Consider the following 16,095-nt stretch of genomic DNA (forward strand, 5'->3'; position numbering starts at 1 on the left):
ATTAAGAAAAGTACCTACTTCTAAAGTTGTTAAGAGAATTGAATGAGTTAATATTTGTCAATCACTGAGAATTCTCAGTGCCTGGCACAGAGGCAATAAATAATAAACAATCATAGAAAACCACACTTTCAGAATTGCAAAACAGAAATCACTTCTGAAAATCCTACAGATCTAATTTTAGGGAAGATGCAGACAGTAGAAGGTCAATAAATACTTGCTGAATAAATGACTTCTTCAAATGACAATCAGCAAATCAACTTACCTGCAAAAATAACTGTAAGTAGCCTCCTAGTTTTTTAACCTCTTGTCTCAGTTCATCTTCAAGTCTTGCTGTGCTGGTACAAGGTAGAATATCATCCAGCCAGTGTTTGATTAGAACCACAAGCTGCTCAAAAGCACATGTGACCTGGATAGTAAGTGACTGGGTTGCTCGATCAGAAGAGAACACTTCGAAAGAAGAAGGAAAATTATTGGAAGAAATAATCTCCAAATAAAATATTATTCTAGTCTAGGGGCACCTGGGTGGCTCAGTCAATTGAGCATCCGACTTCGGACGCTTTGACTTAGGTCATGATCTCACAGCTCGGTGAGTTCGAGCCCCATGTCGGGCTCTATGCTGACAGCTCGGAGCCAGGAGCCTGCTTCGGATACTGTGTCTCCCTCTCTCTCTGCCCCTAACCCACTCTCATTCTGTCTCCATCTCTCTCAAAAATAAATAAACATTTAAAAGAAAAATTTATTAAAAAAAAAAAAAAGATTATTCTAGTCTAGGATTCAGGTTAGGGTTAAGGTTAGGATTTAAAATGTTTAAGAAACATTTTACCATAGTCAGAAAATGCATGCCAAATGTGGCAATCATTCAAAAGCAAATGTAATGTGCAGAAAATAGTCATTCATGTAAGTTAATAAAAGCAGTAAGGTTGCTTACAGTTATCTTGACTTTCTTCATCTTGTTCTTCATGAGCTTTGGAAATGGCAAATAGCCCATGATAAATTTTAAGAAAATTATTAATCAGGCTGTCTGCCAGGCTTTTTTCTTCATCATAACTCTGTCCAAGAAAATCTAACGATGACCCAATCAATTCTTTGCAAATTCCAGGAAGAAAAGATTCTGCTGAACTTGGGGAAATGGTGCTCGATTTCTCCAGTAAGCCTATATGGGCAGAAAATAGCCATGTTAAGCCTACTTTTCAGGCACAACACTTTCCAACAAATACATTAATGCAAGCATATTATGGACTCATTCGTCAGTAATTTCAAAGCAGGCTGTTCTTATTTCAATACACCCTTACTTCTATATGCCAAAGTGAAAACACAAGTCCATAAAGGAAGTCAATTAATCTTTCGATGGCATCAATCCATAGGTTAGTAGTTCAACAATATAAATAACAGACAATTCAAATAAACTAAATAACCACTGGTTCAATCTCCTTCTTTATTTACTTTTTGGGAACACCTAAGAAACAGTGAATTGGTGGAAACAATGGCAGTTACATGAAATAAAATAATATAAAAATAATAAATATAAATATCATAATGTAAAGTTAATTTAATTCATAAGCTGTAAACGTAGGCAATAATAAAGCAAACTATATTAAGAGGAATGTCTCAATAGCTCTACTTTTAATAGTTCCATCTCTAAGTATACTATAATCAAAATAGGCTAAAGCCAATTATCTACAGTTAATACATCACATCTCTGGGAGACGGACTTTCACCATAATTTTCTAAGCACTATCCAAATCAGAAGTAAATGGAAAAGCTTGAAAGAGCTCATTTGGAGCCTCTGGAAATAACTTTATACTAGAATGCTAACTCATGAGTATAATGATTCTCATTTAATAAATAAGATTATTTTTTTGATACAGTTCATAGGCAATACAAACAGCAAACTAAAAGGAAGGTAGAGTGAGGGCAAAGGATGGGGACTATTAAGAGTCTAGAACAGGGCACGTAGCTGGCTCGGTCAGTAGAGCATAAGAATCCTGATCTCGGGATCAGCCCCATGTTGGGGGTAGAGTTTACTTAAAAAAACAAAACAAAACAAAATAAAAGTATTAAAAAAAAAAAAAGAGTCTAGACCAAAGATGAATTTGATTTGGGAAGAGAAAAAACTCTACACTGCAGGGTAATAATATTATGATAATAATGATTATAATCTAGTCATCATAAATAGTTACCAATATAATCTCTGTTTAAGAAGGTAATGATGTTAATGCATTCTAAAATCCAGCATCAGGGCACCTGGGTGGCTCAGTTGGTTAAGTGTCCAATACTTGATTGGGGTTCAGGTCATGATCTCATGATTAATAGAAAGCTACACGCACTGACAACACAGAACCTGCATGGGATTCTCTCTCCTTCTTCCTCTGTCCCTCCCCCACACACCCCACCTCATGCTTGCATGCTCTCTCTTGAAATAAATAAATAAATAAATAAATAAATAAATAAATAAATATTAAAACAAAACAGAACAATAGCAGGGAGCCTGGGTGGCACAGTCGGTTAAGCATCCAACTTCGGCTCAGGTCATGATACCGCAGTCTGCAAGTTTGAGCCCCGTTTGGGGCTCTGTGCTGACAGCTCAGAGCCTAGAGCCTGCTTCGGATTCTGTGTCTCTGTCTGCCCCTCCCGCTCACAATCTGCCTCTCCAGCTCTCTCAAAAATAAATAAACATTTAAAAAAATTTTTTTTAACTGGTTAAAAAGAGTCTCTTATGGTTTGTTTCCTGTCTTTAAAATAAATAAATAGGGGCGCCTAGGTGGCTCAGTCGGTTGAGCGTCCGACTTTGGCTCAGGTCATGATCTCACAGTTCGTGAGTCCGAGCCCCGCGTAGGGCTCTGTGTTGACAGCTCGGAGCCTGGAGCCTGCTTCTGGTTCTGTGTCTCCCTCTTTCTCTGCCCCTCCCCTGCTCATGCTGTCTCTCTGTCTCAAAAATAAATAAAACATTAAAAAAATTAAAAAAATAAAATTAAATTAAAGTAAAATAAAATATATAAATAATTTTTAAAAATAAAATAAATAAGAAATAGATAAAATCCAGCATCAACATTTTACAAAGCCTTGCAAAACTCTAGTTTAAAAATATGGCCCTGGGTGCCTGGGAGGCTCAGTCGGTTAAGCGCCCTACTCTTGATTTGGGCTCAGGTCATGGATTCACAGTTTGTGAGTTCAAGCCCCACATTGAGCTCTGCTGACAATGCAGAGCCTGCTTGAGATTCTCTCTGCTCCTACTCCACTTGCCGGCGTGCACGCTCCCTCTCTCAAAATAAATAAATAAACTTAAATTTTTTTTTCATTAAAAAAATATAAATATATGGCCCTTAAGGTGAGAAGTTTAGACATTTGCTCAACTTCCCAGAGCTGAAAAGTGCACCCTCCAGAACCCGCAGCCCGGGCGGGTCCATACTAAATGCAGATGGGGGTTTCTGTTTCCCTCTTTGAAAACTGCGAACAAGCAAAGCCCTTTTGTATTTTACTTAATTTTTAAATATGGCCCTTAAAAAGGCAGCTTTAATTCATCTGGAAAAACTACTTTTGTAAAACCTCTTACTCTCAAATAATACTGAATAAATAACGATACCACAGATACATAACCTTTTATTGTGCTGGTAAACAAAAAGCCTACAGCTTATTTTGTTTCCCTTAGATTAAATAAGTATTAAGATAATTATCTTCCTAAAAAGTAATTTTGGGTTTAAAAAGAAAGAAACTAAATTTCTCTATTTTAAAGTCAAGATGAAATATAATTTCTTTTACGACTACTTGTATCCCATTAGTGCCCTTATCACACAGATTATTAACTTATACAGCAACTTTAAAACTTTTTGTTTCCTAAGGTATAGTTTATCCTCTGTAAAGTGTGCACGTCTTAAGTATACAGCTTATTGCTTTCACATGTGTGCGCGCCCCCTCTTAGATCAATGTGTGCAAGGTTTCCACAAGCACATTCCAACAGGTTCCCTCTGGAGCCATTATTCTCTTCCGAACTGCTCTGGCTTCTGTCACCATACATCAGTTGTGCCTGTTCCTGAGCTTCACAGAAATATAATCATACAGTATGTACTTTTTGTTTCCTGGTTTCTTTCACTCAATGGAACGTTTTTGGGATTCATCCAGGTTGTTGAGTGAAGTAGGCGTTTTTCTCTTTTATTGCTGTATAGCCCCTACTACCTGGTAGTAATTTCAACTCTTACAGGTAGTTACACATGCAAATTTACAGGGTGTCCACCTTCTATAGGAAAATTAATACTGTCATCCATATTCACATAAAATAATTATTTGCTGGAAAAATTCCTGTAATTTTTTCTTTTAAACTTTCCTTCCACATTTGAATTAGGCACTCTATTAAAAGGCTCTGAGCATAGAATTTTAGACATGGAAAGGGCCACCCAACCCACCCTCTTCACTTTGCAAAAAAAGTGAAAGTTTGGATGAAATGATTTGCAACAAGAACATGACACAAGGTAGTGACTGAGCCAGGACTTGATGCTTTTCTCAGGATGTAAGAAAATTTGATGAAAAAATACCTGATGAATGGGAAGAATGCAAATTCTGAATTGGGTAGGCTTGTATATCATGTAAACAACCAGAAATTCTCCTGTTCTTCATCAAACTTTTGCTCCTAAAAAAGATAAACCATAAAATTAGTAGTTATATACTACATGGAGTAATAATATTAATAATATTCTTTTTTTAAAAAAAAAGGAACAGATTTTTTTTTTAAAGTTTATTTATTTTGAGAGAGAGAGAGAGAGAGGGAGAGGCAGAGAGAGGGGGAGAAAGAGAATCCCAAGCAGGTTCTGTGCTGTCAATGCAGAGCCTGATGTGGGGCTCAATCCCACAAACCACAAGATCATGACCTGAGCCAAGATCAAGAGTCAGACATTCAACCGACTGAGCCACCTGGGCACCCCAAGAATATTCTTAATTCTCTAAAGAAATTGGGTATGCACGTGTGTCTTTTCTATGGAAACCTTTTCATCAAGAAATAGTTCATTTGGTTTACTGAGCACGAACTTTACTATTTAGAGGTATTATTCTAAGCATACAGTTAGTTATTAATTAAACAATATTTGCTTGATATTTGAAGAGCATTACTATTTACAGGCTCTAGATACTGTGGTTAAACAAGCAAACATGGTTTCTGGGCTCCTTTTCTGTAACAAAATTAGGCAAATAATTACAATAAAGTGATGTTTCATGAGAGCAGAGCATGCCGTGGTAGATTCTGGAGAACTCAACCTGGCCCAAGGAGTCAGGAGGGCCTCTGGGAACAGTGACACTGAAGGATGCACAGGAGTTAGCCAAATGAGGAGGCAGGCTTGAGAAAGAAGGAAGAGTATTCAGACACGGGCGCCAGGATGCGGGAAGACCCGGCGATGAGAGAAAAGTACTGCGCGTGCAAAGAGCCAAGCGAGGTTCGGAAGGACCGCAGTCTAAGATGTGAAAGAGCAGCAAGGGATGAGGCTGGGAGGTGTGTGGGGGCCAGCTTGAGGCTGACCTCGGATGCCAATTAAGGAAGCTTGGATTTTATCCTGAGAACATCCTGGGAAGGATTCTAAACACTTGAATAAACATTCAAGTAAGTATTTGCTACAGTGTGAAAAGCATAACACCTGTGAAGTGTAGCAGCAATAGCACAAATGGAGAGAATGACTCTATCCTTAATCACTCTTTTGGCTGCCTCTTTTCCCACAGCCCATAAAACCACTCAGATTTCTCCCTTGAGTGTGACTGGCCGTCTAGCTGTTATTCATTCTTCCTAACTGCTACTGGAAAAGGCGGCCTACTTCCAGATTGCCATTCATCTATCAATTTTCTAAACTCCAACTCCAGCCCTCATCGCATCCCTGAAGACACGAGCGGTGACCTGGATCTAAATCTAGGGGATCCTTTGAAGTCTCTTTCCTGACAGAACTCTCTATTACCATCGGCCCCTCAAAGAAAAATGCTGTTTGTGGAAAAGACCGTTAAACAAAAACGCGTTCTATCTGTAGTCCTCTAAATGTTTCAAATTTAATTTTTCCCCATGAATTCCTACAAGAAAAACACAGAAATATAACTGATAACGGGGCGAGGAAAAATCAACTCTCAGTATGACTGGTAGTAGGGAGAGGAAATGTCAATTATCAAAAGTAACAGTTTTTTGTACTTAGGGACGAAAGGAAAGGGTATATTATTACAATAAGTCTAAACTAGGAAAACTTACTCTTTTAACACTATCGTGGTTAAACAATGTTTAAACACAAATAAAATGCTTGTTACGTTCTTTTCACAGAATTTTCACTTAACCTCAGGGGAAATTTTACTTTTAACTGTCCACAATACATATCAAAATTTATAGGCAGCCAAACCAGTCTATTTTATTGCAGAACAGCTGTGCGTATTGTGGCCGGGTAGCAGTTCCATAATTAAGAATCTGTCAGTGTTTCCATTACCTGGAGGCATTCTCAGAGTTTGCAATTCTGTCATAAACATTCTTACAAGGCTGAAACTTCATATACAAGGTCTCTGACCAAGAGCAATTCATTTTTTTAAAAAAATATGATACTTTTAAATTATAGAAGTTCTCAAAAAAACCTCTTTACCAAACGAAAACACCTGGATTTCAAAATCTTAAAAAATATTAAAAGAAGCTTTGGCTTTTCAGCAACAATTTAAACTTCTGCTGGTTCCCTAATTCTTTTTTTATTTTTTTAATGTTTATTTATTTATTTATTTTTAATAATTTATTTTTTAATTTACATCCAAGTGAGCATACAGTGCAACAATGATTTCAGGAGTAGATTCCTGGTCCCTAATTTTTTCTGAAGTTAGCAGAAAATAAGATGTAAATCATCAACTTTCACTAAGCTAAAATTTTGATGTTCATGATTTATTTATTTTTAATTAATTTAAAATTCCAGTCTAGTTAACATCCAGCATTCTATCAGTTTCGGGTGCACAATACAGTGATTCCACACTTCTGTACGTTACTCAGTGCTCATCATGCTAAGTGTTCATCCCCTTCATCTATTTCACCCGTCCTGTCACCCACCGATGTCCATTAATTATTAATGCTCATATTGTGATCCACAATTCTAAGTCTGTATCTGTTTATAATAAAAGATAATAAGAAACCAGTAATTATAAAATCTAAAAGGATTTATAATTCACCCCCTCAGGCATTTGTACTTCTGGTTTGAATTTTTGGGAGGCTTATGTTACTCCAGGTTAGCGTAAGTACTCCAAGCCCATCCACTCAATTTCCCCCACAGGCCATCTTTAGCTCATTTTGGAGAGCCCAACTCTGTTTTGAAGTCCTCCAGATAAATCACCTAAAGATATCACTATCTGTTTATTGGTATTAGATCGGAAATCAGATCTCAGATCATCTCTGAATTCCAAGATTTAATTTTACTTAATACATATTAAGCACCCAATAATAATAAGAGCTGCCATTTATTCAACACCCATCCACTGCAGTGGGAGTTTTACATACTTTATCTCTTTTTTATTTTTTTATTTTTTTTTTAACATTTATTTCTTATTGAGAGACAGAGAGAGACAGAGAATGAGCATGGGAGGGGCAGAGAGAGAAGGAGACACAGAACACGAAGCAGGCTCCAGTCTCTGAGCTGTTAGCACAGAGCCCGACATGGGGCTCGAATGCACAAACTGCCGAGACCATGACCTGAGCTGAAGTCGGACGCTTAACCGACTGAGCCACCCAGGCACCCCTACATACTTTATCTCTTAATCCTTATAACTACTTCACAACATCATCATCATCAGCCCCATGGTGGTCATAGAAGTAGCAGGAGAAGCAATTGTTTTTATATATGACCTCACTTAAACTCAGTGATAAGCTCTGTAGAATAGATACATATTACTGTCTCCATTTGGTAGACGAGAACACTGAAGCCTAAAGATGTAATGTCACTTGCCCATGGCCACACTCTGCATAAATCACTATACCTGAAACTAGCATAATACTGTAAACTATACTGGAATTAAAATTAAAAACTTAATACAAAAAATTAGAACCCAGGACTGTGACATGAGCCTGTGACTTTCTTATTATACTACATTGTAGGGGATACAGATGTGTTCCCTATGCTCAAGGAATTCAGAATCTGTTTAAATGACAAGGTCTGTATTTCTTTCAGCTTGAAATACACAGCTGTTGTGTATATAACATATAAGGTAACATGTTATCAACTATTAGATCTTGGCTATTTCTTACTGCAGCTTAGGAGCTGGCATACAGCAAATAGGACAAAAGTACAGGGGGAAGAACCCCTATAAAGCAATTACATCTCTCTGAAATTTTACGAGTTTAAAATGAGTCCAAAACAAGAAAGGCCTGAAAAGGTCTGGAAACCCAAACGGATTCTGAGCTGCAGCTGACAGTGATGAAGTGGAAAAAAAAAATTATTTAACCAGAAAGATTCTGTCCTTTCATATGCAAAGGAGGGGCTATCCGGCAATGGCAGTCAAGGAAGTCAGGATCTCTGGAGTCACTTAAACCTGGATTTGAGTGCCCATTCTTCCCTTATTAGCTCTATGAGTTTGGACAAGTTACTTACCCTCTTTAAATCTTTGGCCTTTTCATCTGTAAAAGGCAGGTAAGGACAGCACTAACCTCATAGATTTGTTGTAAGAACGACATGAGATAATACTTAGCAAGCATTCAATAAATGTTCTTGATAATGATGATGCTTCTGTTGGATGGATGAATGCCATTGACCCTTATATCCTGAAAATTCCCAAATCCCTCCTTCAAAGTTCTTGACCTGAATATACACTTGGATGCTCCCTGGAATCTCAAACTCATCAGGGTCAAAAATAAACTGATCTGAACCTCCATTTCAGGGAATACTATCTTCCCCTCACCAGTCGCCCTAGTTAGACCAGGATTCATTCTGGAGCCTTTTATCACCCTCAACCCCACAGCCAGCCAAGTTCTTGCTGGTTCTTCCTCCTGAATATGTATAAAACCAGGCTTTCCTCTCCAGTCCTTCTGCCTGGTTTAATTTTGGGTCTTTATCAACTGTTCCTCTAGTTTCCTCAGTGCCTGGTCTTTGAGGACAGAGAGTATTTTTTATTCATCTTTATATCCTCAAGACATAGCAGACAGTAGTCTTGTTTAAAAACAAACTAAGAAGTATTTATTTAAAAAGAAGTCTTTGTTTAAAAACCAAACTAAGCAGCTAAATTGGTTCCAAGACCAAGGCCTTTCTATTATACCATTTTGCCCTCTGTAATCTAAGTATCTGAGGTCTAAACAGAGCTAGTTTTTTCTCAAAAAGCATCTATTCACCATGGAAGTCTTTTATATTTTTAGTTAATAAGCAGCCTTTGTCATATACAGAAGTTCTCTATCACCATGATTTATTCTTCTGTGGTGTTCATACTAACTTGACAGCATTTAAAGTTCTATAACTTATAATAACATATCATAGAATATGCCAAGTTCTTGAAAAAGGGTAATTTAAAAGTAATAAACACTATTCATTTTTATAGGAAATTAGATTTAGTTTCTTATGTCTTAAGTCATAAATATGACTTAAAAAAAAGTTATGTTATTTATGTCTTATGTCACTCTTAAGACTTACTGGTGAAATGCCAACCATTTTCGTTCCTATTCTAACTGACTGATAAACAACTTAATGCCCCAAGTGCTGTAATTTGATCAATAACATACTATTTCTCTTATGTTACTGGGTTTCCTGCACAGACATATTCATTATGACAATAGATAGTTCTTTTAAAATAAGGAAATGATATATATGTGTACCCAGAACAAAAAAATAAAAATGTCTTTACCTCCTTCTAGAAAGGGAAGAAACTGGTGCATTTGTAATGTCAGGTTCCCATTCATCTTCAGGATCACAAAAGATATCTTCACTTTTGTTATTACTATTACTCTAAAAAAAAAAATATATATATATATATATATATATATGGTTTATACTAAGTTGGGTTAAAAATGTTTAGCTACTAAGAGAAAAAAAAAGTTTAAGTTTGTTACATTTCAAATTTAAAAAATTAGCAAAAGTATAGGTTACCCGATAGAAGTCTAAAAATATCCCATTCCTGATAAAACAAAAAATCAAGCACATGATGCTAGAAATTGTATTTAAAAAGCTCTACTAATAAAAGAAACAGAAACCACTAAATGATTCAAAAAAATAAACTTGGGATTTAGAAGACATAGTAAGAACAGGAAAGATAAATCCTCAGAAGGAAAATAATATGACAACATTAAAATTCAATCACTCCCTGGTTAAATATATTAATCCTGATAATAATCTGAATTTTAAGTATTTAAAGTAATATTAATTAAAGTTCTAAAAAAATACTATACATATAGAGCTTGATTCAGAAATAGTATAATTATATAGAAAAAATAATCAAAGAATATTGCAACAGCTGAAAGTAGGAAGATAATGAAGGTAACTCACAAACCATACTTTAATGCATCTATCAAAGCAAGAATGATCAAATGACTTCAATACAGTTTTTTTGTTGCTATAATTACACAAGCAATCCACATTCATTGCAGAAAATTTGGAAATTATTACATTAATTATATTAATTTTGTATATTCTATTAATCTGTTCACACACAGTTATAATTGTGTGTTTTCAAACTTTTACATTTAAACTTAAGGGAAGAAGAAATTTCATAGACATAAAACACTTTGTATCATTTGTAATGATCTTCAATGCCTATAATATGCATTTTACATAATTAAATTTATATTTCCCCATTGCTGTGCTTTTTGGTGCTTCTAATTGTTTGCTATTTTAATAGAACTAAAAATATATCTGCACATATTAGTTTTTAAATATTTTTTATTTTTATTTTTTTGAGAGAAAGAGAGAGAGAGAGGGAAAAAGAGAGAGAGAGAGAGAATGAGCTGGGGAGGTGCACAGAAAGAGAGGGAGAGAGAATTCTAAGCAGGCTCCACACTGTCAGTGCAGAGTCAGATGCGGGGACCAAACTCACGAATCGTGAGATCACGACCTGAGCTGAAGTCAGACGCTTAACAGACTGAGACACCCAGGCGCCCCTACATTCATAACTATATTAAAACAAATCAATAGAAGCCCATCTATAGGCAAAAGTAAAGTAAACATACATAATTGGTAATACCGGTTGGTTTGGGTAATGTAAATTGCCTTTTCCTTTATTTACCAATTTTCTTTACTAAGAACATGTCACTTACATATTTTTTATTTCAAAAAGTTTATAGAGATTTTAATAACATTCCAAACCTCATAAAGTTCTTTCATTGCTGCCAGCTTAGATTCAAATTTTTCCAGACTCCAGAAAGTTGAGATCCCTAGTTGTAAGTTACGAACCCGCACAGAAGTGTCCGAACTACTTCCTTTATCTGATACATCATGTCTGAAAGAAAAACCAAAGAAAACTGCTTACCCTAAAACATACATACACATTTATACTAAGGGTTTTCTGAATTAGAATAACTTCCATGAAAATGCAGTCCACTGATTAAATATCTCTCTCCACTGTTAACATTTTTATTAAAGTAAAACTCATGTCTAGTATATATAAGAATAACTTCTTATATAAAAATTTTAAAAATCAAATTCTAATCACGTATATTTCTTTCCAAACTTGTAATAAGTTTGTAACTCAAAAGAAAATTAGTAAATTTCTAAAACATCTAAAATTATTGTTTATAAAATAAGTATATTTTATTGTATACTTAAATATACTTAAAAATGCTTAAAATAAATATTTATTTTATAAGCATACTTAGTACAGTATGGCAATTGTCGAAAGTCTTTTACTCCAGAGTGAGTCCGGAAAGGGGTATCTGCGAGTGTTGTTGGGGATTCTGATACTGTTCTAGGCAGGCACTACAGATACTGTACCTTTATGGAAACTAAATTTAGAAAGCAATCATATGAGGGTCAGTTAGTTTAAAACAAAGAATTACTGTATAATTAAGATAATTGCTCACCTGCCAAAAACATAATATTTTTTAAATTTGTTGCTGATGGCATTCGCTTCCTGAATCATCATTGAGAGTTTCATGGAGCTCCAATTTGGCTGAACTAGTAGAAAGCACAAAGAGAAGATTCAAAATACACATATGAGCCCTAACTTCTATCATTAGGCAGACCAACTCCTGAAAAAAATATATTGATTTCAAATAAATGGCTTTAACTATTTATTGCAGAAAGTAAGGGCAGTATGTGAGTAACTTTTCCTCAAGCCTGAAATAAAATACTCTTCATAGAAAATGAGGTCTTTCACCTGTGGAGATCCAGAAAAAAGGTGCTGAAGGTGACACAGAGAGTTGATACAGAAAAGATTTTGTAAGAGAGGAAATGCCAAAGACAATGCTTTTTCTTCTATCTTTAAAGATTTGTTTTTCTCATTTATTTCTTTCCTAACTTCTAATTTGTTTAAAATTTTAGGTAAAGTATACTACAGCCTTACTTATATAGAACTACAATCTTTTTTTTATTTTGCCTGAAAATTAAAACAAACAAACATATGTTTCAGGAAATCAAAACAAAAAAGGGAAATAATTTAGGCCACAATTCCACTTTCCTAAGTTACATTTCAGATTTTATCATAAATATTTTCTGTTTTACTCAAACTTATAACCAATATTCCATTAGAACACTTTTTTTTGCAAGGATAAAACTCATTATTCACATGGTAAAAAAAATCAAGTATTCATTGCAAGGCACTGTTTTTAGGCCCTAAGAGGAATAAAAAGATTTATTAGTGAGTGTATTTTTTTAACCTCTTGCAACAGATATAACAACAGTTATATTATATAATAGTTTTAAATGTGTTTAAAAATAGAAGTTATAAAAAGTATACAATACAACTACCAAATATTCTACTAAAAAACTGAATGTGAGTCTGACAGGCCTGCAGAAATAACAACTACTTTATGGGGAATCTAGGGGCAGAGGAACCTGTTAGGCAACACCATGGAGATACAACAGCAAAATCCAGAATGTGGGAAACTACAGGATAAATAACCTGATTTTTTCAACAAACAAATTACAAGGGGAAAGAGAAAAAAAAGAAGAGCAAATTTACAGATTAAAAGAGACTTAAAAAGGGACACATGGCTGGCTCAGTCAGTAGAACATGTGACTCTTAATTTCAGGGTGGTGAGTTCAAGCCCCATGTTGGCATAGAGCCTACTTAAAAAATAAATAAAATAAAAATAAATAAATAAAAGAGACTTAAAAGGCATATCCACCAAACACAACATGTGGATCACACTTGTATCCTGATTCAAACAAACAAGATATAAAAAAAAAGTATGATATAACCCAGGAAATTTGAATGTAGACTAGAAATCTGATGAGTGTAAGAAATTATTATTAATTTTTTAGGTTTGATAATAATATCATGGTGATGGTTAAAGAGTGACAGCGAAAGAGAGAAAAGAGAGTCCTCATCTAATTCAGAGATACACAGTGAAGTGTTGATAGATCAAATGGTAGAAGGTCTTAGACTTGCGTCAAAGCAGTCCAAGGAGGCCGGGGGACTGAGCATAACCAAAACAGGACTGAACATGTTGGTAATTGCTAAAGTTGGATGATAGGGATATAAGATCTGTTGTAGTAATTGCTCTACTTTTACAGTTTGTTGAAAATTTTCCATAATGAAAAACATTTACATTAAAAACATGCGTGTTCTATACAGCAGTGTAGAAGTATACGTGAAAAATAACATCCAAGTGAAAAAGAAGATGAACTACACAGTGATTAGGTTCCATTTAAATACAAGAACTAAAAATTAGAAAAAGATTATTTTTTTAATGTTTATTTATTTTTGAGAGAGAAAGAGAACACGAGTGAGGCAGGGCAGAGAGAGAGGGAGACACAGAATGTGAAGCAGGTTCCAGGCTCTGAGCTGTCAGCACAGAGCCTGATGTGGGGCTGGAACTCATGAACCATGAGGTCATGACCTGAGCTGAAGTCAGACACTTAACCAACTAAGCCACCCAGGTGCCCCAGAAAAAGAGATTGTATTTAAAAACACGTTACATGGGGCACCTGCGTGGCTCAGTCAGTTAAGCGTCTGACTCTTGATTTCGGCTCAGGTCATGAATTCATGTTTTGTGGGATCTAGCCCCACGTCAGGCTCTGTGCTGATAGTACAGAGCCTGCTTGGGACTCTCTTCCTCTCTTTCTGCCCCTTTTCTGCTTTCACTCTCTCTCTCAAAATAAATAAATAAGCATTTTAAAAAAATAAAAACATCTTACACATTAAAATAACACTTGAAATTTTGTTTACTATTTGCCTTTGTAACTAAATATTCTAAAATATGAATATTCTAAAACAGTCATGCCTACAAACTTATTTATTTAGATCCAAAAGGTCAGCAACATCTAGAATAAACCATTTGTAATATACAAAGGCAAGTAACTTTTTAGTAATTATATGAAATAACATATAAAACTTGAAAATGCCTGCTAAAATCATCATATACTCACTTAAAAAAGTTTTATCCCTATTACTCTGATTTTGCTGTAGGATTTGTACTTCTTTAGCAATTTTTTGCTTCTCAGTTTCTAAAGCTTCCAGAATTCTTGCATGGCGGATGCTGTGGTCTTCTAAAGCCTAATTGGTATTCATTCACATAGACCCACACATGAGAATATACAAAAAGAGAAATTGTAATTGATAATGGTAACACAGTATAATTAAACCTCATTTTCATACAAGTTTTGTATATTTTATTAAGCAAAAAATGTTTTTAAAAAGTGATTTATAAAATATCTTTATGAAATTTGCCCCTTTATGAAATTAGGAATTTCTGATGACATAAATTAATCTTGTTCTTCCCATTGATAGGAAGTAAAAAAAAAACCTTCAGGAAAAAAAAAGAGAAAAAAACTGCTCAAAAGAGTTCATTTGTTGACTAAATAAACTTACATTTAAAAGACACCAAGAAAACCTCATTTGATACAAATAGCCCATTAATAATTACTGTTTTCAAGATTTAAACAGCTTTTTTTTTCTTTTAAGACTCTCAAGTGATTCACTAGGTACTTTGTGTCCTAGGGTAATGTACCATCACTACATTATTGAATCAGAACTTTGGGGTTACTAGAGGTATTTTCTTCTACCCATAGTCTTGCCACAAAACTTGGAAAAAAGAAAAATAAAATTGCCACTTGAGGATAAAACTTTGAGGTTAAGATACAAGGAATCAAAGCAGAGATAAAAACAACACTTCTCAAACTTTAGTATTTGTCAGAATTCCATGCAAGACTTGTTAGAATGGATTCTGGGCCCCGCTTCCAGAGCTTCTGATTTAGTAGTTTCTGGAGTGGGGACTCAGACTGCATTTCGAACAGTAATGCTGATGTAGCTGGTCTAGAGACCATACTTTAAGAACCACTAATGTAAGAAGAAAGAATAGCCAAAGGTTGATTAAAAGGTAATTGAAGATATTAAAATACTGACATTCTGGTTTTATGCTTCAGTCTTGTGAACTTGATTAATGTGAGTCAGCGCCTGGAAGATGCCTCTGTCCTCACTGAGATGACAAAAGTTTCAGTGATTGAGTTCATACAACTGGGATAACAAACACCCTACTGTGAGTTCTCTTAAGAGTCACTCAGGCAAGTAGCCTGCTGGCCACTCTTTTCACAGATGGAGAAAGCTTCATTCTGACATTAGAATGTGACCCAGTATTAGAGCTGTGTCTTTCTTCCTTCCACATATTGTGCCCTAGCACTATTTCATTCACTTACATTATTTGGCATGACTGATCACAGGACAGTTGTGGAAGCATAACAAGGAAAAAAAAAACGGTAATAGAACCAGCTAGAAATAAGAGCTCTGTCCCTTTTGAAATATTTGTGTGATGATGTGAGAGCAGAGCTGTGAGCATTACCAGGATGTAAGCTTTCAGGCAAGAAAAGCCCTTCATTCACATATATATATGTATATATATACATTATATATATACATTTTATATATAAATATATACATTTTATACATTTTATATATATATACACACACACACACACACACATATATATAAAATGTATTAAATGTATATATTTATATATAAAATGTATATATATAATGTAT

General features: G+C 34.9%; 1 protein-coding gene across 1 annotated transcript in view; it reads right to left on the reverse strand.

Moving 5' to 3' along the window:
- Nucleotides 1–16,095, reverse strand: part of KIF14 (kinesin family member 14) — a 56,051-nt gene that overhangs the window by 12,148 nt on the left and 27,808 nt on the right. The window contains exons 19-25 of the mRNA XM_049635193.1: nucleotides 14,487–14,613; nucleotides 11,978–12,071; nucleotides 11,265–11,397; nucleotides 9,811–9,911; nucleotides 4,530–4,624; nucleotides 929–1,153; nucleotides 263–447 (exon numbers count right to left, since the gene is read on the reverse strand). Coding sequence (XP_049491150.1) covers nucleotides 263–447; nucleotides 929–1,153; nucleotides 4,530–4,624; nucleotides 9,811–9,911; nucleotides 11,265–11,397; nucleotides 11,978–12,071; nucleotides 14,487–14,613 — 960 coding nt within the window. The remainder of the gene's footprint in view (nucleotides 1–262; nucleotides 448–928; nucleotides 1,154–4,529; nucleotides 4,625–9,810; nucleotides 9,912–11,264; nucleotides 11,398–11,977; nucleotides 12,072–14,486; nucleotides 14,614–16,095) is intronic.

Source organism: Panthera uncia, chromosome F1 (assembly GCF_023721935.1).
Source record: "Panthera uncia isolate 11264 chromosome F1, Puncia_PCG_1.0, whole genome shotgun sequence".
Lineage (NCBI taxonomy): Eukaryota > Metazoa > Chordata > Mammalia > Carnivora > Felidae > Panthera > Panthera uncia.